Source organism: Periplaneta americana, chromosome 2 (assembly GCF_040183065.1).
Source record: "Periplaneta americana isolate PAMFEO1 chromosome 2, P.americana_PAMFEO1_priV1, whole genome shotgun sequence".
Lineage (NCBI taxonomy): Eukaryota > Metazoa > Arthropoda > Insecta > Blattodea > Blattidae > Periplaneta > Periplaneta americana.
This window is the reverse complement of record NC_091118.1, coordinates 100,193,069-100,217,770: the sequence shown is the minus strand read 5'-3', so window position 1 is coordinate 100,217,770 and position 24,702 is coordinate 100,193,069. Positions and strand designations below refer to the sequence as shown.

General features: G+C 34.3%; 1 protein-coding gene across 6 annotated transcripts in view; it reads right to left on the bottom strand.

The window, feature by feature from the left end:
• Positions 1-243: 243 nt before the first annotated feature.
• Src64B (Tyrosine-protein kinase Src64B) overlaps positions 244-24,702 on the bottom strand; it is a 284,478-nt gene continuing 260,019 nt past the window's right edge. For all 6 annotated transcript variants that reach the window (XM_069818190.1, XM_069818195.1, XM_069818193.1 and 3 more), the window contains 7 exons: positions 20,769-20,867; positions 20,241-20,494; positions 16,143-16,307; positions 11,625-11,884; positions 10,425-10,578; positions 7,692-7,823; positions 244-2,229 (listed from right to left, as the gene is read on the bottom strand). In XM_069818190.1, coding sequence (XP_069674291.1) covers positions 2,018-2,229; positions 7,692-7,823; positions 10,425-10,578; positions 11,625-11,884; positions 16,143-16,307; positions 20,241-20,494; positions 20,769-20,867 — 1,276 coding nt within the window. In that variant the 3' untranslated portion in view covers positions 244-2,017. The remainder of the gene's footprint in view (positions 2,230-7,691; positions 7,824-10,424; positions 10,579-11,624; positions 11,885-16,142; positions 16,308-20,240; positions 20,495-20,768; positions 20,868-24,702) is intronic.

The following is a 24,702-nucleotide window of genomic DNA, read 5'->3' as shown; positions in this document are numbered from 1 at the left end:
TGTTACTGCTTAACTTCTTTTGTAAGCAGAGTTAGGTATGAGCTCTGCATTTTTTCCTTTAGGTGTGGATGTATACCGAGATGAATGTTTGTTCATGAAGAGAAAATATACTTATGGCCTTTGAAATGCTGAGAAATTACAGAACTGGATAATAACAATAATAATAAAATGAAAATAATAGGCATAACTCAATAAAAACGATTTTTTATACATTATACAGTTTTGGCAAATGAAAGTATACTCTTTCTGATTTCATATATATAATATAATATAATTTATATAAAAGCTTTGGCAAAGCATGATTATAAATAAAATTTACAAATTATGAGGAAACACAATTAGGATACATTACATCACAAATATATGAGAAATCAATACTGACGAACCAGCATTCCAATTGACGAAAAGCTTCTGGCACAAAACTGTACGCATTTTGTGAAGTATATGTAATTGAGACAAATTTACTGATAAAATAATACGTTTGTTTACTTGCATGGAAGTAATAGGAAAATCCTTGTTTGTAGCTAAAGTACCAATAATTTCCATTTTGCAGGACTGCCACACTTCTCAACTTATGTCATTATAAAAGGTGTCAGTTAATAGCTCACTAATGTTGGCTGATAACTGATGCTTTTGTTCATTTCGAGTCTCAGTTTTGTACATCACACAGCAGTCTTGTCCAGACACTGCAATTAGCAGTGAAGCTATGGGAAGGTACACACACACATAGGCTACATTAACCATTTTTTAGTCCTGCCAAAGATGGCAACATAATCCAATGATCTGTGTTTTGAGACGTCATTTTGCACAGCATTAAGTCACTCGAAAAATAAGAATTGAAAATGCTTTTCTATGGCAATGACAATGATCATGTTTATTAACATACAAAATATCTTCATATGAATATGATACTATGCTACAAATCTTTTATGGAGGAAAATGGTACATCTATGCATCGAAAATTATAATACGAGCACATAATGGGTTATTTTGTTATGATTCACAGTGAGTTCAATGTGGATTATGAAAAAATCAATTTATTAGCATTAATAATGTTAAGTATTATTTTTATAGGACAAATATAGAAAGAAAGTAGGAAACAAAATGAGACAGATATTATGACATGAGGAAGAGTGTACCCTTTATTTCATATATTAAAATCAAATCTCTATAACAAGAAAGAGTCTTAAAACATATATCTGACTGCAAAATAGTCACTTCAATAAATTTCAGCAAAGTCTTTTCTTAAACACAAACATATCAATCAGTAATATTCAAAATTGAATTAAATTTTAATGGATTTGATATACTTTTTATACAGTAGTCGCCAAGCAGAAATCGTCAATTTCCATAAAATTAACTTGAACGAACAAGTTTTCTTTCAATATATACATAAAGGAAGACCTATGTAATACAGAAACAAAGATTACTTTATATGCTACCACTATGACCAGGATAGTAGAATGCTTTACTTACCACATGTACAACAGCAGTGTAAGTATTTTTAATCAATAATATCTTTTATTTAAATTTAGGCAGTAATGTTATTCCTTCACATATTGGTAATGAAGTGATAATGAGAATGAAGACAGTGATTTAGAAACTGACTGTATCAATCCGAAATAGTGCACATTTTTCAAGCGATAAAACAGCGAGTTTTAACTACACTTATGGCTGCCATTCAAGACTGCTTTTTCATTGTTAATAACAAGTTGGGCATCATGATTTAGAATCTGCACTATTTTTCATAATCAGAGGAAACAGTTTCTATTCGCACATATAAAAAATTACGAAGGAAGAGCAATGAATATAATAATCTCATGTCTGATACAACTTTTTAATGCAATTCATGATAATGACTTAAAGATACAGATGTGCAGAGATGTACCACTTTTCCTCCAACTCACAAAGCAAACTATGGCTGCCAAATACCCAGCATAGAAACCTTTCACAGTTCTGAAATACTGCAGAGGTGTGGCAACACTGTTTCACTGTTTCCAGTTAATGTAATACTACACTAGTCAATCACTTCTCGGTAGGGTATCTCAGAGGTAATGGTGAAGTCTTCAAAGAAATGGTTCAGGAACTCGAACGTGGGCCTTTTCTCTGGGTCTGCATCCCAGCATTGTAACATCAGCCTATAGATGGCATCTGGTATAAGATGTGATGCTGGTTTAGGCATGCGGTATCCTCTTTCTACTTGCTCAATTACTTCTCGACCATGCATTCCTATAAATATGGAAAAGTGTAAGACACGAAACATTAATGGTACAACTTACAATAGTTAAAACTATAGTATAAATGTATATATTTTTGAGTATACATTGCACGTTTTAGAGCAAACTGTTTCCATTGTTCCAGATCTCAGTGGTAGTTTAGATTAGATTACATTTGGGGTGAGGTCATCTGATTAGAAGCTTCAGAAATTTCATTCCAATGTTAGTATTTTTTATTAAGTTTTCTGATTACATATCAGAGACTACAGCAATCTCAAAGAACTGCAGGAATTTTAAACGAGTATATTAGAATGGAGATGAAGGTGAAATGACTTCAAAATGAAACTCAGGACCAGAGCAATTCCCTAGAAATTGCTCGGCATTTGTCCCAACTGTTAGATTTGCAAATGAGATGTGCTAGTCCCTAATTTTTTCATGAACTGAACCCAATATGATGATGAACACATCTGCACACATACGCACTGAGAGAGAGAGATATTTATATCTCACCAACCTTCAAAATTTACAGTTACTCATATTAACTCAGCATCTATGTAAGTATAGTAGCTCATTTCAATTATATTGTAGAATAATGTACATAAATAATTATTGTAAATCATACATATAGTAACCATGTCATGAAACATGTTGTCAAATGAATATAAAAATGTAAAAAAAAAAAAAAACAAAAAAAAAAAAACCACAGAGAGAGAGATAGAGAAAGAGAGTGAAAACAATCCAATTTATTTTTTTCATAATACAGTATGAATAACCCAAAATACATATCCTATTGTTTTTTCTCTTCAGGTCCAATGTATCAGAAGTAATTGGTTTTTTTATTATTAATACTTTAACACGTGATTAAAACTATAAAACTTTCTAGAGTTAAAATGTTAGAAGTGTTACAATTTTTAAAAAAGGTAATGTAGGTACCTTTATGACAGACGGGCCTCATTTCAACAGCAATGTGGTGTCATCTTCAGTGTTCTTCGAACTACTGCTGCTCCAACTGGTCTTGATTTCCGGAATTTGCTTTCGTCAGTGGTGAGGGTGAGGGTGTGTTGCTCTTATGGTGGAGGATGGTTGGTTGTGTGCTTGTATATTTCGTATTGTTCTAATATGTTTAACTGTGGACTTTTTGGTGTGATGTGTAGTATTGTAGTCGTGATTGTTGTTAGCAATATGTTCTGTGTAATTTGATGTGATGTATGGTTTAGTTATTGCTTTAATGTGTTCATTGTATCTTATTTGAAATGATCTTCCAGTCTGTCCTATGTAAAAATCTGGACAGCTATTGCATTTTAATTTGTAACCCCCGTTGAATTGTACTTATTTCTTTGTTTGATGTGATTATTTAGATATTTTTGTATTGTGTTATTTGTTTTATATACTATCTTGTATTTTCGTTTTCTGAATTGAGTTGCAATTTTGTATGTATTGGTATTGTGATATGTTAATATTATATATTCATTCTCGTGTGATGTTTGTGTTGTTATGTTGTTTTGCCTTTTTTTATTATGTGTCTATTATGTTAGGGCTATATCAGTTGTCTTGTGCTATATTTATTGTATTTAGTTCTTCAGTATAGTTACCATTGTTCATTGGTATATTAATTAATCTGTGTATCTGTCATTGCACACACACACGCACGCACACAAAAAACACACACACACTCACTCACTCACTCACTCACTCACTCTCTCTCTCTCTCTCTTCATCAAACCATTCCATACAACATTAACATGCAAAAACATAACAAACACCACACGAATAAATATATAACATTAACATATCACAATACCAATACATACAAAATTGCAACTCAATTCAGAAATATCTAAATAATCACATCAAACAAAGAAATAAATACAATTCAACCGGAGTTTACAAATTAAAATGCAATAGCTGTCCAGATTTTTACACAGGACAGACTGGAAAATCATTCCAAATAAGATACAATGCACACATTAAAGCAATAACTAAACCATACATCACATCAAATTACAGAGAACATATTGCTAACAACAATCAAGACTACAATAACATACAAACAGATATGAAAATACTACACATCATATCAAAAAGTCCACAGTTAAACATATTAGAATAACACGAAATATACAAGCACACAATAACATACCCACAGCATATACTTAATACACAATTACAATTCAATACACATAAATTATTCGATCTCATAATACACGACACACAAACAACCATCCTCCACCATAACAGCAACACACCCTTACATTCTGATCAAGACCAGCTAGAGCAGCAGTAGTTCGAAGAACACTGAAGATGGCACTACACCGATGTTGAAACGGAGCCTGTCCATCATAAAGGTACCTACATTACCTTTTTTAAAAATTGTAACACTTCTAATGTTTTAACTCCAGAAAGTTTTAGGGTATCAGGAAGTGTTTTATAAAATACCAATTGCTTCTTTCAAACTCGAAATGGTGATTGGATACCTGTATGCATGGTTCGCATCTTTGAAATACGTTCCTGAAAACCTGGTGGAGTTCATAAAAAATAATTTTTTTTTCTTCCAATTTTAGAATTCTTTTTGATGTTACATATCCATTTATTATAAAAATTCATATTAAATACATTAAAAACTATTACACACATTAAACAATAATGAATATATTAGATAAATTAAATTAAATGAATTTATTCCTGTATGAGCATGCTCGTGTTACAAATTACAAAAATATTACAAATTTATTTTATTTCAAACAAGTATGGGGTTTGAAATGCTGAACTTTTCAACATACACATCTTGATTACACACTTTTAGTACTTTTATCACAAAAATTTGGTAACTCTGCCATTTAAACAACTTCCCTGTGTTAAATGAAATTATGATGGTGACTTATCTTAGTGAATGACTAGTTTTGGTTTGATTTCGGCCATCTTCAGACTTCTGGTGAGGTTCTCACTTGTTTTCGGTTTCTTCTTTTGAGCCTTGGTGGTGGGTGCATTTATGATCCGTAGTATTGTGTCAAATAGGGTGTGCATTCTGAAATTTAATTGTGTGTTGAGGATATGTTGTGCATGTGCTTGTACACTGTTCTAGTGTATTTAGTTTCTGTTTTTCGGTTCAGTATGTAGGATTTTTGTCTTTTCTGTAGTTATGGTTAGTGCTGGCGATGTGTTCTATTATGTGGAAGTACTGTATGATTAAGTTATGGCTGTCATGTGTTCCTTGTAGTTTGTCCAATGTAGAAGTCGTTACAACTATTGCATGTTAATTTGTAGACTCCTGTTAGGTTGTATTTTTTTCTCTGTGTGTTGAGATGTTTTTGTAGTGTTTTTTGTGTTCTGTATGTGATGTTGTAATTTAATGTCCTGAATGAATATGCGATCTTGTGTTTGTGTTGTGTTTCTTTGTTTCTCGTGATTATGTTTATTTTCTTTTTATGATGTTATCTATTATGTTGAGGTTGTATCTGTTCTCTTGTGCTATGTATTTGATAGTGTGTATTTCTTCATTGTACTTTTATTGGTTCATTGGTATGTTGCTTAATATGTGTACCATGGGTCGAAATGAGGCATGTTTGTGTTTGAACGTGTTGTGTATGAGTATGGTTGTGAGTTTTTTTTATAAATTCTGAATGTATGTTTGTTATATATTTTTGTTATTGTGATGTCTAAGAAATTTATGGATTTGTGTTCTCAGCTTTTAGTGTGTTGTGCAATTTTGGGTGTATTTTGTTTATATTCTGGTGTAGGTGTTCAATCTGTCTCTTTAGTTTCCTTTGTATAGTATTAGAATGTCGTCTACAAATCTGTGCTAATATATGATTGATTGTATCTGGGTGTTTATTGTCTTTATTTAGGATGTGTGTCTGTTCTATGTTGTGTATGAACATTTCTGTTAAGATGCTGGAGATGGGTGATTCCACGGGAAAGCCTTTGGATTGGGTATAGTATTTGTTGTTGTATGTGAAGTAGTTTTGTGATAATGTCTGTAACCTGGATGATCTCGTTGATGTGTTCTTGTGGTATGTTATTGTTGAGCATTTATTCTATTATCTGTGCATTTCGAACTGGGAAATCAAGGTCTCGTATAAACCGTGCATGAGCCACTGAACTGAAAATTGTTAACTGAAGCAATGACAATTCTGGATGTCCCAGCTGACTTTAGTTGAAAAGAATGGTCCAGGATTGGGGTAAGCACACGTAGCAAATGCAGTCCATTGCTTGACCTTGAGCCGACAGTTCGAAATGCACAGATAATAGTATCTGTAGTGTGTTCTTTATTGGTATATTAGTGTATAGGTTAATTATGTCGAATGATGCTACTGGTGCACTGTGTGAAATGTGTTTGTTCTTTATTTTATTGACCAAGTCTATGTTACTGTTGTTACTAAGTTATTGTTATTATTGTTATAAATTAAAATAATCAGTACCAGTTGCAGAAGACACAGCCATGCAGTATATATTGACTATACCCCAACTCTGGCTACTAGCAACAGGCATCTATAATGAATACCGATCAAAATACCCCTCATTTCTAATGAAAAACAAAAATTGAATAGACTACAGTGGACTATAGTGGACTTTATGTTGTCAGCAAACAGCTGGATACATTAAGAAGATTGATTGATTGTTATTATTGTTTAATTCCAAATGTTATGTTGTTTATGATGTTGTTCATTGTTTTGCTAATTTGTATGCTGGTGCATTATGTTGATTTATTAGTGATCTGATTGGAATGTTCAATGACTCTGCCCACCATGCTAAATTTTGAAATAATTTTGAAGACTAGCCTCTAGCACTCATTCAGGGAGCCTCAAGGCTACGTCTATGGCACACAATCATTTTCTTTACAAAAGGAAGCTATGCTAAAAGGTTTTATCACTATTAAAAGCATCGGCCTGGTTGGCACAGTTGGTATAGCGCTGCCCGAGATTGCGGGTTCGATCCCGGGACAGGTCGATGGTATTTAAGTGTGCTTAAATGCGACAGGCTCATGTCAGTAGATTTACTGGCATGTAAAGAACTCCTGTGGGACAAAATTCTGGCACACCGGTGATGTTGATATAACCTCAGCAGTTGCGAGCGTTGTTAAATAGAACATAACATTTATAACCATCACCATCACCATCGCCACTGGCAGGGTTTGAATGTGCTAAATTCAATTCTAATTGCGAACTTGTCAACTATTCAACCACTGACAATGACCTGTATCAATAATAACAGTAGAAAAAAAAAGCAAGAAGTGTGCTTGAATGATTTACAACAATGTTTTATTAGTTGGTTATTTAACGATGCTGTATCAACTACTAGCATCAATGGGATTGGTGATAGAGAGATGAGGCCGAGGATTCGTCATAGATTAAGATTATCTGACATTCACCTTATGGTTCGGGAAAACCTCGGAAAAAACCCAACCAGGTAATCAGCTCAAGTGGGAACCGAACCCACGCCTGAGCACAACTCCGACAACAATGTTCTCCCACTTACCTGGATATGGCACTTGTCCGTATGTGTACAGTTCCATAAGCAGTATACCATAAGACCACACATCAGACTTAATGGAGAAACGTCCATACACAATTGCTTCTGGAGCTGTCCACTTCACAGGAAACCGTGAACCTATGTATATAAAGTCAGTAGTTACATTTCCCATAAATATAAATCATATTTCTATTTTTGTTCTTTCTGTTAATCTGCATTTTACACAAATACCCAGTTAAATAAAGGCCATAAATATAATATGTCAACGCATATGTTGTCCCATCCTGGAAGAACTATAACTCCATGGGACAGTGTTAACCCTTAGAAGCCGGAAGACTTATACCACTATTGCACGCAAATATCTAACTCTTAACCAGGTGTTCATATACCTGCATAATCGGGTAAATTCGTGTTGAGTTCATTAGCCGAGCGTTTTAAGTTGCACAAGATATGTCTGGCCAGCATATTGTGCCTAAGATCGCAGGTTCGCGTCCCGGCTACTGCAGTCAATTGAACCTGTGGTAAAGGATGGGGAGGGCCCATATAAAGCAATCGGTGTAATGGTACGCATGGAAGCTGACAGGGTTTCAGTTGACTGCAGTTGAAATAATTTTGCTCCTTTTTTTAAGAAGAAAAAAAAAACATTACAAAAAATGTCTTTGTTATTGTTTTAATCAAGTGAAATGTCTTTAATGTTATATAAAATTAAAGAATATCAACGTATTTTATATATAACATACAATTTATAACATATTATATCACGTCATGGTCGCCATAATAATAGCTGGTCACTATAATGGACGCACGTTAAAGGTTAAGATGATGGAGGAATACTTATTTCACACTGCATATACTATTGCTGTGACTCCAAAATCTGCTATGTGTTTTAAAAAGATTTTGCAGGAGAAAAGAAAAAGCAGCACTGTCACTTTTAATTCTCTTGATTTTCAAAGCTACTTTCGGTATAATTTAAATCATTACAAGAAAAATTATGAAATTATGCCGAAAGTAGCTTTGAAAAACAAGGGAATTAAAAGTGACAATGCTTTTTTCTTTCTTCTGCAAAATTAAAAAGAAAACACTTAGTGGATTTTGGAGGTGCAGTGGCAATATGATCACAAAAAACTATATTACGAGATTACTAGCAAATAAATATTTTTCATATCTGAAACTACTTTGTTCGATGAACTAGTATCAATTATGACCTTCCAATAGAAATTTCTTCCCTTAAACTTTTTTTTTATTTATCCGAAGTAACTAGTCGAATATGATATCCCAATTATATCTGATGAGCGATGACACATTATTGTTCACCAATGACAATGAAAAATTGATGGAATACTGGTGGAAATAATGGGATAGGAAAATAAATTACTTACTGTATTGATACTTTTCATGACCAGAGTGTGGTAGTGAAATTCAACATCCGGCCATGGTGATATTGTTATGTAATATTAACGAAAAAATAAATAAAAATCGATGTATAAAATCAAATTCAATTACCTGTATGAATCCTGCTCTTGTAGTTAACTTTGAGCTTCCAGTATCGGATTTATACAAGAAATGCATCTAGTTTATGGCATTGATATTTGATGTTCTCTGACATGCAGTCCTATACCGGTACCTCTTTAATAATTCGCTTTTGATTCTGTTTCCCAGTCCCACTTGATGTTTTTATAATAAATAAACAGCAGCAAATCAATAATCTTAAATTAAGGACAGCACGTGGGTATGAATGAAAGGCTTAAATAGGAAAATAAATGTAGATGAGCCCAACATGTATAGGTAAGAACATAAAGCATGTAATTGAAATTCGTCACCCCAGTACTATACTGCACTATCTCAAAAATCATGGTTTCAAGAAATCGAGAGAAAACACTTTGTATTGCCTCAAACAAATATTCCAAATACAATTCGGAATTTAATACATATTTAATTAGAGGTTTTGAGGACGTTTAATATTTATTACGTGAATTTCAGAAATCTTAAGCTACCGGTACTTAATTATAATTATGATAATTAAGAGTTAGTGCAGTTTTGCATTCTGGTATGTTTGTACAGTTGATGTATAAGTAAAAATGTAAATAAACTAGTTTCCATGATTCCAAAGTCGTAGTTTTCTTTAATAAGTAACATAGTTGAAACAACAAAAGAACATATTGCTTACATATTGAAATTTCAGTTATAATATGATGCCAAAAAGACATTGTAAAGAAGTACTGTATAAAGAAAATCTAACACTGAAATCTTGTTAATGGAAATGAAGTTAATAGTTATAAATTATGACACAAATAATATTTGTAAGAAATAAAATGAAAATTGTATAAGGAACTATAGGAACTTGAGTAATTATTGTTTGAAAGTCTCATTGTTAGAGAAAAAAATACAAAACCTTCATTACACAGCTCTCATGCTATTGCCAACTCTTCATTGCGATTGTCATGTTCATGTTGTTGAGATGCTTTCAGATTCTGTTAAGAATTGCACATTAAGTTCTTCTTCTTCTGCATCCCAATTTTTTGCAGCTTCAGAGTTTGCAGATTTTTAGTGTGTATTTCCAGTTAAATAGAAAGAATTTTTCATTCTCAAGCTAAGTTCCCATAGATTCACTTCTGCAGGCGATTTTAGTGATGTCTTAGTGATATTTACAATTTAAAGAAAAATAAACGCTACAGTCACTACAATTTGAACATAAGATTCAGTTCATTACCACACATCCTACAATATCAGATCACTCACCTTGCCTCGGGCAATATTCATCATCTTCTATTACTCGAGCTAAACCGAAGTCACAAATCTTTGCAATATTGTTTTCACCAATCAGAACATTCCTTGCAGCCAAGTCTCTGTGAATCAACTGCTTCCCTTCCAAATATTCCATACCACTAGCAACCTGAAACAGAGAATAAAACACTTTTCTTATATCAAAGCGTACTCAACAGTTACAGACCCATAAACAAAATTTAGGTCACCTGAATTCCTCAAGTTCCAATTGAGGACCGTTTTTGCAAAACTTGCTAACTGCAAAATTTGCAAAATTGAGATTATGATGGATTCGTTAACATAAGACAGGCCTCTAGATGATGTTAAAGGCGTCTTAGTAAAATTGGATTATTTCTCTTCATTGTAGTGTGTCAAAGTGTGATCGTTTTTTCAAAACTTGCTTTCTGCTATGTGAGAGTTAACAGCAAAAATTGCTTACTACAGTGTTTTATCTCTCCAGTGAAATTTAGTTTTTTTCAGTTAGGAAGTTTTGCAAAAACTGTCCTCAATTATAACATATTGTGCATGCTCAATAAGCACTAAGTATGCGTAGTATGTTGTAACCGGAACTCAGAAAATTCAGGTGGCCCAAATTTTGTTTCTGAATCTGTACAATAACTCTGCTTGAGAAATCTTGGGACTGAAGGTATTCTGGATTCAACATAACCTATGTATACCATTAGTTGAAAGGGTTTCAAGCCAGATATGACTAATCGTTCAATTTGAAAAACGATAAAAAGAAGAAACAAATATGTATATAATAAATTATTTTATTTTAATGATAGTGGCTTGTCACTGCAACATTCTCCCAAGTATCCCCATGTAAGAGTGATGTGCCAAAGATGTAATTCTTGTTGTTGCTGCTTTAGCATTGCCCTTGGTGCACCATGATGATGATGATGATGATGACGATGATGATTAATGAAGCAATGGCGGAATGCCAGTAGGAGAAATGGGAGTAACGAGCGAAAACCTACTACCAACCATAGTCTCTGTCCATAACAAATTCCACTTGGACACACTGGGATTTGAAACTGGGTTACCTGATGGAAAGCCAATGCTCTAGCCATTCGCTCATCAAATAATTGTCAGGTCATGGGGAATTAGATGTGCTAAATGAAAGTATTAATGAAAGCCAATTAATATATTAATATGCTACTTTGAATGACTACGAACCTGTGCTGCAATATACACGAGGTCTGGGAATTGCAGGTGCCTGCCATCGCCATTCCGCAGGAACTCCAGTAAACTGCCATTACACATGTACTCCTGAACGATGTATATAGGCTCCTCTTTGGAGCAGACTGCATACAATGCTACGAGACGGTCATGACGGAATTTTTTCATGATAGACGCCTCTTGCAGGAAAGCTTGTGTTGACATTGTTCCTTGTCGCAAGGTCTTAACAGCAACTTCAATATTGTTCCGCCATTTGCCTGCAAGACAGAGATGCAGTGTATTTTATTTTTGCATAGAACTCTGCACACTACCATACGCATACAAAATTTAAAATTGTAGTGCAAGCTTAGTTTTCCATTTATATGATGCAAGAAGTGTTACTACATAAAAATAAATACCCAAGATTAGAACTATTTAATCTATTGCATCATGTACATTGTTTACACTCTACCATATTTAATTGCCTAAGCTTGTACTTATCAAAAAACACTAAAAACAATTTTTAATTTGTTTTTAAGTAGCCTACACATGAATTGCCATAAGTTATACAAGAGTGAGAAAAATATTCAGAAATGCCTTATTTATCTGTAACTCTTGGTAGCAGTTGCTAAAGTAAAACCCTGTTACAATGTGGAATTCGGGGGACATGGTTACTCCCACTTTGTTACATACCCGCAATATAACGAAATTTTACTCATTAAGTTAAAAAAAAAATAATTAGATTCGTATTCTTATGAACTGCACTTACAACTTGTTTATAACTGTACTCATAGAATATATTCGCTTTTAACTTTCTTGATGATTTTTAACATTTCTTCTACAGTATAAGTCTTTCTCTTAGTGCTTACATCCATAGTTACAACTCAACTGATAATGTGTGGCCAAATTAAAACTTCGTAAGCAAGTACACCTACTACGCTTATCTGGTCTTTTAATGTGTAATACCATAGTAATGCTATTTCACTTATGCATCTGTTCAGTAGACTCATTATCAGTAAACATCAATGACGTCTCACTGCAGCAAAATAGGAACAAAACTGCTGGAAGGTTCAAGAGCTATCATTGCGGCTGTTGAGTTATATGAGCTATGATGTAGCCTACTAAGGTGCTGTATAATGGGGGTTTCACTGTATCTAATACAGAGAGTAGGAGTATGTTGATACAAAATCTACCTGGTTCATAGTGTTTTGTGTGTAACGAAACTCTCTATTGTGCATCTACAAAGTGCAAAAATTGAAAATGGATATCAAGAGGAGACTAGTCAAAATGAGCTAATGATGCCTCTTGAAACCAACCAAACAGTTTTTTCTGTTGCTGTTATTATTATTTTTTTAGTGGGTTCTTTTATGACGCTGTATCAAGATCTCAGGTAATTAGCATCTGAATGAAGTGAAGGTGATAATGCCAGTGAAATGAGTATGGGGCCTAGCACTGATAGTTACCCAGCATTTGCTTATATTGGGTTGAGGGAAAACCCCGGAAAAAACCTCAACCAGGTAACTTATCCCAACTGGGATTCGAATCCAGGCCACCTGGTTTCGCGGTCAGACACACTAACTATTATTCCACAGATGTGAACTGCTGTTATTATTACAACTCTTTTATAAAAATATTTACTTATTAAGTCAATCTTTCTATCGTAACATATTGCCATGACACAAAGAATACCAAACAATTTCAATTGGAAAACATTCATGCAAATTATACACACATATTACAATAAATCTTTTTTTTAATCAGGAATATAAATGCACATTAACCCTCAACTGGTATCTATGGGTCAATATAGACCCATATTGCTTGATATTGTAATGTACACATAAAAAGCGATACCAGTTGAGGGTTAAATAGAACGTACATAATACAATAATATAAAGAGAAATGAAACAGCTGACTTTTTGGCTAAAAAAGGCACTGAAATCTTACACCCATTTAATAATGGACTTCCATTTCATTCTGTAAAACAACTAAACAAAAGTAAATTCTGATCTGGAGAAAAGATAAAACCTGAGAAATTTCGTTGACTAACCCAAGATAATCCCCAAGGGCCACATAAATGAGCTATTGCAGTGTTCAGGTTGATAACAGGTCATGATTGCTTGGCATGCCACCTGCACAGGGTAAGAATTTCCCATACATCTGCCTGAGTATTATGTGATGCAAATAAAGAGATGAACAGGAAACACATCAAAAGATGCACAACATTGCTACAATAAGATGGTATCGTATAAAATACTGGCGTGCAAAACGACAAATGATTTCATTGTCAAGTACCTAGACATTAGACCAACAACAATGTATTACAATAAAGCCTTTTGAAATCAGAGAAATAAATATATTAAATAGGGCCTAGTTTTTAAAATGGTTATTCATGAGAAAATTTGTAAGTGTGGTTTTTCCCTAACACATATACTGTGGTACATACATGATTTCGCAAAATTTAAATAGAGTCTCTCAAAATAAGAAGACCCCTTTCGTGACATATGTGTTGGCTAATGCAAACGGATTTACAGAAATTTATAAAAACCTTGGTTATAGTTCCACGGCTATCAATCATTAATTCGATGACAGAAACTATCTATAAACTATATTTATATATTGTGGGTTCGTAGATCTTCTTTTTCTCACTATCTATCTTTTGAGACTGTTCATTAGTAACATACGAAGGTCATTTCATAAGTCATGGCAACATATAATAAAGCTACAGGAATAGAAATTCACTATATGTCATTGAAGGTCACTGGAATGGACTTCACAATGCTAGTACCAAATTGGATCCAGGTACAGGAGACAATGAGTAAAGAAAATTGAAAGATGCGTAAATAGAAACCATTGTTTCATTATGCACAAAAGGAAACAAAGTAATTACTCACAGCTAACATCCTTCAAAATAATCCCCCAAGGCTTCCATACATCTTTGCCAATGATGATGCAGGTGTTGAATACCATCACCTGTGTGTGATTTGTCTATGTGTACCACCTCTTGTCGAAAAGCTGTTAAAATGTCCTCCCTGTTTGCAAACCACTTCCCACAGCAGCTTCTTCAATTGCGAAATGAGTTCAAAGTCACATGGACTGAGATCAGGCGAGTAGGAAGGATGTTCCAATATCTCCCACCCTCACCATTGCAAAAGGTTCCTGACAGGAGGCAACGCACTATCACCCAATGTTTCTCGTAGCTCACAATGACACTGAGGAGCATTTCTGCCACGAAAAACTGCAATTTTCACATAGGACCGCTGTTCAACTTTACTTACATTCATCTTGGAGCACAGCCTCTAACATACTAACTTTTAAATGTGCTGTCAACCAATGCACACAGACGCAATCTGGTGGTGGCATCCCATACAGTGTACAACAGGTTTTCAAATGTATATACTGAACTAATCACATTTTCGGTTATGACTTATGAAATGACCCTTGCATTTAAAAGCAAACTGGGCAAAATTTTGCCCTTAAATACCGAAAATGGTACAAATAACTTGGAGCTGGGGTTGGAGTATTTGCAGCCTATTTTCTCAGTATGCACCAGTTGGCAAATATCAGAGCAATTTTGAAGAAGAGATTGAAGCCATTTATATGGCACAACAAAATTTAATATACCAACTCAACACTTTCGAGAAAATAATCATCTTAGTGAAGTACCAGGCAGCTATTCAAGCAGTTTCCTCAAATGTAAACCTTCCCTCGGCTAGAATTCAGAACATCAAATTCATAAGTAACTATTAGTTCTTAAGAAGACGGTTATTTCGCAATGGATTCCAGCCTATGCAAGAGTGGAAGGAAACAAGAGTGCTGTCAAATTAGCCGAGAAAGGAACAGAGAAAACTAAGACAAAGGAAAAGAAGTGGGAAGATATCGAAAAACTTTGAAACCTGAATAAGAAGAGACCAAGGAAGAAGGCAGTAGCTACATTCAGATTGAAGACAAGACACGATTGACTTGGCAGTAGCTACATTCAGATTGAAGGCAAGACACGATTGTCTCAGCAGTAGCTACATTCAGATTGAAGGCAAGACACGATTGTCTCAGCAGTAGCTACATTCAGATTGAAGGCAAGACACGATTGTCTCAGCAGTAGCTACATTCAGATTGAAGGCAAGACACGATTGTCTCGGCAGTAGCTACATTCAGATTGAAGGCAAGACACGATTGTCTCGGCAGTAGCTACATTCAGATTGAAGGCAAGACACGATTGTCTCGGCAGTAGCTACATTCAGATTGAAGGCAAGACACGATTGTCTCGGCAGTAGCTACATTCAGATTGAAGGCAAGATACGATTGTCTCACTGTTCATCTCACTCATATAAAGATCTACCAGTATGAAGAATGCTCCATTTGCAAACAACCTGGATCGAAAATGGATGCAGAGCACCTTCTATACTGCCAAAGATTAAATCCCATCCTTAAACGAAATAACAACATTCCAGGACTATAATGGGACACACAAAAGTAAACTGGAGTAAAATGCATCAAGCCATAGGAAACAATAACTTACAGACTGAAAGTGCTTACCATACCAAACCTCTCCGAAGTTACCATGTCCTAGTTTTCGTAAAAGTTGCACCTCAGAGCGGTCAATTTCCCACTGATCTCTCAGGTCGGGTGACAGATCCCAGATCTGTGGCTTGGGTTTTGGGCATGGTCTGGCTAGTACATGACACAAACCCAGAGCATTTTCTGCAAACAAAGTTAAAGATATGAATATTATAATTATGTCAAATTGATACAATCACTCACTATTCTTTGTTAAGTAATTTCTTTAAACATTCAAAATTTGATTTTTATAAACATGTTGAACCGACAAGTTAAATGTATGTAAAAAATCTGGTTAAAATCGACAGCTCTAATAACCATCAAAATACTGACAAGCAAACATTCTGATTGGGGCAGATAAGAAAGTTATTATTTTTTTCTTCCGTCATGTTAATAATGTCAAAAGAAGTGCTTATACAAATTTTGGCCACTTGACTGCAATTACGAGACTGTCCAGAAAGTGACTTTCTGTGGAGCCATTTACAGAAAAATAAAGAAGCATAATTTAGTGGAAAGATTTATTGAAACAGATGCACATTTGTCAACATATCCCCCACTGGAACTGAGACATTTGTCATACGATGGGATCAATCTTTGCATCTTTGTGTCGTAGAAGTCAGCCGCCTGGGATGAAAATCAACGTTTCATCTGCACCTCTCTGTCAATTTCATGATATGACAAATGTCTCAATTCCGATGGAGAATATGTTGAAAAATAGCTCAACAATTGCTGTGTCTGTTTAAATAAATTTTTCCAATGAAATTATTTTTTCTTTCTGTTAACGGTCCCTGGGGAACTTATTTTTTTATGGCCCTCGTATTTGCGGTCAAGTGGCCAAAATTTGTATACGCACTTCTTTTGACATTATTAACATGGTGAAAGAAAAAAAAATTAACTTTTTTATCTGTCCCCATCAGAATGTTTGCTTGTGAGACTATGGCTCATATATATTCAGTTATAGAGATGAGAACAGCTCGAGCTTTGCTTGACCTTTTCTAGTTTACTAGGCAACCGGCAATACAAAAGTCAGTTCTTCATTTCTCCATCAGGTGGAACTAGGATCACGAGCTTACAGGAGCCGACGGGCCAGGGTTTAATTCACAGGCTCGCAGCTCTACCTGCATTGCATGGCTCTCAATTGCTGTTCATGTTTATTGACATCTAAATTCTTCTAAAAAGAGTAAATAAACGTTCTCCATAATCGACAGAGACATTAATGTTTACCGTTCAGTAGACACAAATTTGAATATGTCGTTGAGGAGTCACGAAAAGGCATTTTCCATCCTAGCACGTGTGACTAAGAAAATTCTGGTGTACCAGCCACAAGCACATCCAGTGAACGTGTTTTCAGTATAGCAGGGTTTGTACTCAATGAGAGACGTTCAAGTTTGCACTCTGGTAATGTGAATGATATGGTTTTCCTTCATAGCAATCTTTCTATTCCTTAATAATCGAGCATGTGGTTCCTGTATTAGCAATGTCATGTTATTCGTTGCTACAGATATAATGAAATAATTCTTTGCAATAATTATAATTAAGATTGTAGCAAACTTTTATTTACGTTTAGTAAGAGAGTCAACATTTTGTTTTAACAGTATGAATTTTCGTTGCATTTGGGAATATAACAAATATTATTATTTATTGAATGAAATTTTAAGTTGAAGACATTTCCACAGATGTATTCAATTAAGATTCTTTTAGAAGAATGAAACTTTCAGTGCGTTATTCTGTGAAAAGTAATTTATTTTCTTTCAGATGTTTGTCATACTGGAAGGATTTGACTACTGTACATAAATATTTTATCAGATTATTTTATTTAGTGATTTTCATTAAAAGCTAGATTTAAGAAAAATAAATGTGCAAGTATAATATAAGCGTGGCTATATATGATTTCGATTTGGAAAGCAACTTTTTTTTTTCTATATGCATAAAGGTAAATATTCTCCGTGCAATTTAAGGTTGTAATTTATGTTTCTTTGTTTCATTGCCAGGCTAGGTTAGTTAGTGTATCGGAAGTCACTCTTGAGGATAATGCCTGCCTACTGCAAAGCAATCTGCTAAACATAAAGCTCGAGGAGAGCTGGACTGCTGAAGAGAGCTCGGGTCGGCTCGAGCTTTTGCTTAGGCAGGAAGGAGAGCTGGCAGCCGAGTCAAGAGCTTTTTTTCTCATCCATTCAGTTATATTAAATCATGTAAATAAAGCAATTTCTCTCTTCATACAATTTATGTAGCAACATGTTGTTTTTTATACAGAGGGAAGATTCCAGCCAAGTTTCAATTCAATTAGCTATTGACACACTGTCATGAGTTCTTGGAATTTCCTAAATCCCCGTTTGACACGCTATTTAAAAAATCTTCCTCATCCACTTATAGTAAGTTAGCGCCCCTTATTACCTGCTCTCGGTGTGTCTGTTTTGTCTCTCAGTTAAGAGCTGAAGAGCTGTTAATATCACGAAGCCATGATCACAATTATGTATTTAGGTTTTAATGTATTACTGTTTATGTGCTTGATTTTGTTGGTGGAAATTAGTCATCATGTTCATTGAAACATGGGAGAAATCATGTGCCAGATTCATGCATAATTTCAAAGTAAGTATGATGACGCAAAATATGGTAGACTTTTGATTCCAGTGAACCAAGTTTTAGGGAGCATATTGAAACGTGCGTAATACAAATATTTAAAACAAAAGAAAAATTTCTCTCGAAGAAACACCAATGTGACTAATTTGAAACAATTCCATCACGTTGTTTTGAGCTAATTTGGACTCACATTAATGGATTCTTCTGCAAAAAAAAACTTACCATGTCACATATAAAACTCAATACAGCTATCTCTTCTGTGAAAACCAAGGACTCGATAAAAGTATAATGGGATAATTTAACTGACACCATCTGAGGAAGATTTCAGATATCCCTCGAAAGAAATGATGACAATAATATGGCTACAATAACGATATAATAACTCTATAACGAAGATTATTCTGAAAGAACTCCATCGGATATTACTTAAGTTTTCACTACTATAAATATCTTTTTGTTGTTCAGACATAACCTTCCCCTTAATGAGATATATTTTGTTATGCTTTCTTTGCCTATTTGCACAACTGTTGTTTAGTCAACTGCCTGAATACAGGTTTGAACCTCATAAGCGACACCAATAATACATACTCACGAGGAAACTAAGCCAGGAGATAATGGGATAGGGTGGCCAGTTCCTTTCCCCCCTCCATTGCATACATCGCTGTTAGTATATAAACAGTTGTTTTTCCTCTGATACCATCAAGTAGAATTGACTGCCTGATAACTGATGTACATATCAGCCAGAACCTTAATCAGAGGTAATTATCAGTTGTAAAATTCGAGCGCCAACTGTTTTAAAATAATGTATAGTTTATTTTAAACTTCAAAGACCAGTATATTTGCACAATAGTAGGAACTTTCTCTCTGTAGAAAAGCTATGTGCTAAATGAAATTTACAGAAATGTGACAGTCCACTATGACGTGGATTTATGTTGACTGACAATAAATATTATATCATATATCATATCGTACTAAAATGTTATTTTTATAGAAATTAATGTAATAACTAATAACTATATAAATATCATGACAACCTCTAACCGAAATATTTTACAATAAAATAAAATTACAAACTATGGCATTGTTAAATAACTCACTTTATGGTAATGACAATAAAGTAAAAATATATAAAGAATACGAAAGGAATAATCGAAGAAAAAGAATAAAAAGCAGTTAAGGAGGAGAAAGGATAGGTGGATAGAAGAAGAGATGGTAAATACAGATAATATCTGCCATAGTTTGTAACATTTTAGTATGATATGATATTATGTTTTCAGTCGTTTATTTAATAGCCCATTTCAATGGTATAAGTTATTCCAAAGTGATATTATGATGATGATGATGATGATGATGATGATGATGATGATGATGTGAAAAATTGGAAAAGTAATGATTATCAGGAAACACTGATAAGTAAAGTTTCCCAAATTATTTGATGCTAGTACCTGTAACAATAAGAGAAATAATTCTGACAGCTCTGTAGACTTTCTAACTTACTTGTGTAGGCAAGAACCAGGGCTTGTAATGTGGCGAAAGTCTGGTTGGTGGCAATATAGTAGCCTCCATTGTCCAGTGGCTTTATCTTGTAATGTTTCACATGGTACCCGCGAGTCTCCTCCCAGTCTTTCACACTCAGTGAGTAACCCTGTGGATTGTGTTCACTGTGTCTCACTAGGAATGTTCCACGAGGATTGTCTTCTGATAGCAACAGTTTTTCTGCTTCCTTTCTCGATACTTTCGTGAAGAACCAACTGTAGGGAAAAAGCACCGTCACATTATTACATTTTCACATACTATACTTCTTCTTCTTTAGATCAAGGTTTAGACCTCAAGTGCCTGTCCCGGGCTCAGATTTGGTCTGCCCAACGCTTCTCTGGTCTTCCTACATTTCTCCTTCCTCTTGGAAAAGTACTTTACTTATTTATCTCATAATCAAATTGCTATGAAACCTCACAGACATCCATCTTTAAAGTACCGCAGTTACCCAAATGTAAGTCGACCCTGAATCTAAGATCAGATACTCACTCTTCACTCTCTACCGACTTTTCCTCTGCCACGAAGTTCCAGGGGATAAGGCCTTCCTCTCCTGTCTGCAAGTGTCTCACTCTCCACCAATCTGACTCGCTGTAACAAATGCACGTCTTTTTAATATATGTTATGAAAACTGTAAACTTTCGTCAATCATACACATGTATTATGATATATTAAATTATATACTGGTGCATCTACAAATGAGTTGATGCCAAGAGGTCAAAAAGAGAATAGCAATGGCAAAGGAAACTTTCGATAGAAAAAGGAGCATCTTCTGCAGACCTCTGGAAAAAGAACTAAGGAAGAGACTAGTGAAGTGCTTTGTATAACGTGTGGCATTGTATGGGACAGAAACATGGACATTACGACGAAGTGAAGAGAAGCAAATAGAAGCATTTGAAATGTGGATATGGAGAAAGATGGAGTGTGTGAAGTGGACAGACAGAATGAGAAACGTGGCTGTGTTGGAAAGAGTGGGTGAAAAAAAGAATGATGCTGAAACCGATCAGGAAGAGGAAAAGGAATTGGCTGGGTCACTGGCTGAGAAGAAATGCCTTCTGAAGAATGCACTTGAAGGAATGGTGAACGGGAGAAGAGTTTGGGGCAGAAGAAGATATCAGATGATACACGACATTAAGATATATGAATCATATGTGGAGACTAAGAGGAAGACAGAAAATAGGAAAGACTGGAGAATGCTGGGTTTGCAGTGAAAGACCTGCCCTTGGGCAGAACACTATGAATGAATGAACATCTACAAAAGTCAACAACACAAAATTCAAATATTTTAAGCAAGAGAAAGAATGAGGCACATAGTAATTGAATTCTATTTTAGTAGATTTTACTTATAGTAACAGACAGCCCACTTCCTAAAATTTATAAAAACGAAACTCTCAAAACACAGAGTATTACAACATCCAATACGAAGTCCATTCAGGAACAAATTGAAGAAATGAATTAACTTCACCGAAGAACTCAGTTTCACAGAAATCTTAACCAAACCAAAACTCTGCAAATACAGATACAGACAATACCATGAAAGTGTTGCATGCTTGAAAATTGACACAAGTGGCAGAAAAAGAAACAGTAAGTAATAAATTACCGGTATTAAGAACGCAATATAACATATTCAGTTGCTAACAGTCAATAACCTTTTTTAATGTATGCTCACCAATATTTCAGCGTAATTTATATAGATAATCTGTATGTTTGCTTCTGCTTCATTCATTCTACAGAGAGAAAGTTCCTACAATTGTGCAAATATACTGGTCTGGTCTATGAATTTTAAAATAAACTACACATTATTCATTCATTCATTCATTCATTCATTCATTCCAACGAATGAAGCAGGAGCAAATACATCGAATTTAATAGATTCTGTATTATTCTATTTTTCACTTCCCTTGATCCAATCTTTCAGTAGTTGCAATGGTATCTTAACGATGCTTTGAACTCAAGATTTTATTTAGAGTCAAAATTCCATGTGAACTAGAAATGGGGCACAAATGTCGCCTGGAGTATTCTATGAGAGACAAAATTCTTTTACGAGCCATAAATCTATGGTACAGAACCCACAGCTTTACTTCCCTCCCGAAAAAAAAGAAGCCATACTAGGGATTTAATTGCCCTTCCAATCCATAACCTTTGGCTAGGTTTGAACCTATGAACCTCGGATCCATTAGCTGACATGGTGAGCACTAGATAACCGAAGAAGACTATAACCTTTTTCACAATATCTCATATTTTTTTTTGCATTTGCTTAGCAACTACTGTGAAATTTCTACTAGTATGGTAACCACTACACCACCAACAAAGACTACAATCTTTTTCATAACATTTCTTATTATTTCATCTTTTTTTTTTTTTTTTGCGCATCTGCTTAGCGATTACTGTGAAATCTCTCCTGATCTTCCTATACACTAAGAAACTGCTTTATATTTGTATTTAGTTTTAGTATTAGTATTAGTATTTATTTATTTAACCTGGTAGAGATAAGGCCGTCAGGCCTTCTCTGCCCCTCTACCAGGAGATTCCAACTACAATATGAACAATAAAATTACAATTAGTATTAAATTTATAATTACAATTACAAATAACATTACAATTAGTATTAAATTTACAATTACAATTACAATAAAATCAAAGTACGAAAAGATTACCTGAATAATTAAAGCTAGATAATTTATCATAGAGAAACAAAGAATATTTTATATTTACTGAATTACAACTTAAATCTAGAATAACAAAATTGTATAGTGATGAAATTACTGAATATTGAAATATTTTGTGATAGATTAAGGAAATTATTTACAAGAAATCAATTAGTGACCAAGTGCCTAGTAAGTTTTCGTTTGAATTCAATTTTATTTCGACAGTCCCTGATGCTAGCAGGTAGCGAATTCCAGAGTCTTGGCGGGGCTATTGTGAAAGAAGATGAGTATGAGGGGGTGCGATGGGATGGTATTGTTAGTATTGTTTCATGACGAGAACGTGTGTTCAGATTATGGTGGGAAGAAAGGTAAGTGAAGCGAGATGACAGGTACGAAGGAATAGAAGAGTTCAAGATTTCGAAGAGAAAGAGAAGTGAATGTAAATTTCTTTTCTTATTTAGTTTAAGCCAACCTATTGCTTCCAGGGATGGGGTAATATGATCATATTTACGAACATTGCTTACAAAACGTACACACAAATTATGAGCACGTTGAAGTTTATTCTTACTCATTAAATTAAATCACAGACACGATTTCTGTTAGGAAAGAAAGATAGTACTCCTTAAAAAAATTCAGATGTATGTTTATTCAAGCTTAATTCATTGCATTTTATATTGAAACATATAATCTGTAACCATTCTGCTGAGCACTAATCACAGTTTTCAACTAACACGAATTTCTTTTAAACATTAACATATAAACATTTTTCCCTTAACAATTCATTAATCTAGTCAGTAGACCACGACTAGAATTTTGGACTACAAAATGATGTAGAAAAGACTGCAAAATAGCACGTATCTGTTTAATCTCGGTACCTATCCTACGACAGTGTTGCACAATCTATGGGCCAGCTTTGTGTCATATGATCGAATGAGTGCAATATTATATATAACCCTTGAACAGCATTAGAAAATGAATTGTAAGATCTGTAAGCTATGTGGGTCATTTCATACAAAATTTTTAAGTTTGGAAGGACATCATCTCGGAGATTTTTTTATGTTCTAGTAAGCTTACTATACATTGTTACCCTAGTAACAAATGGTAAAATGACAAAATTTTGAACTCTATCATTTAACATTCCAGAGGTTGTGTGCTCAAATGAAGCATTAGCAGTCGAGCAGATTTGTGATCTATATTCTTATTTTTTTACATTTTATTTTATTAACTTTTTCTGGTTTGTTACTGATGATTACACATTAAGAGAGTCAATGATATCCATTTTTTCAATACTCACAAAACAATTGTTTCTTCTTTTACATCAAATAAAAAATAATGTAATTTAGAGACTGAGAAATTTGGCACGGAGCACAATCGTGATCCAAGAATGCACCAACTTAATTATGTGCCAAGAAAACACTTACCTATCACTTGTCAGTTACAACGACAAACTGAGAAGGTAGAGAAATATACGAACAAAAGGTACCCAGATGGCAGATATAGTAAGTACTGACATCTCGGATCACCAATAAAAAATAAAGTACTGGATCTCTATTGTGATCCATGCGACCACTGGAGGCTTAATCGCTGCCATGCACTAAAGGAATATGGAGAAGCAAGCAGTATCGTGCTATGTTTATGGAGTAAATTATTATTTTACCAAACATGTTTTCTTTTTTAGAATTCCATTTTGAAACTTTCATAAGTAAAAGAAAACATTCAATAGAATTCTACAAAAAATTGAATTGAAATTGAAAAATTTCATTTTTTGCTACAAATAT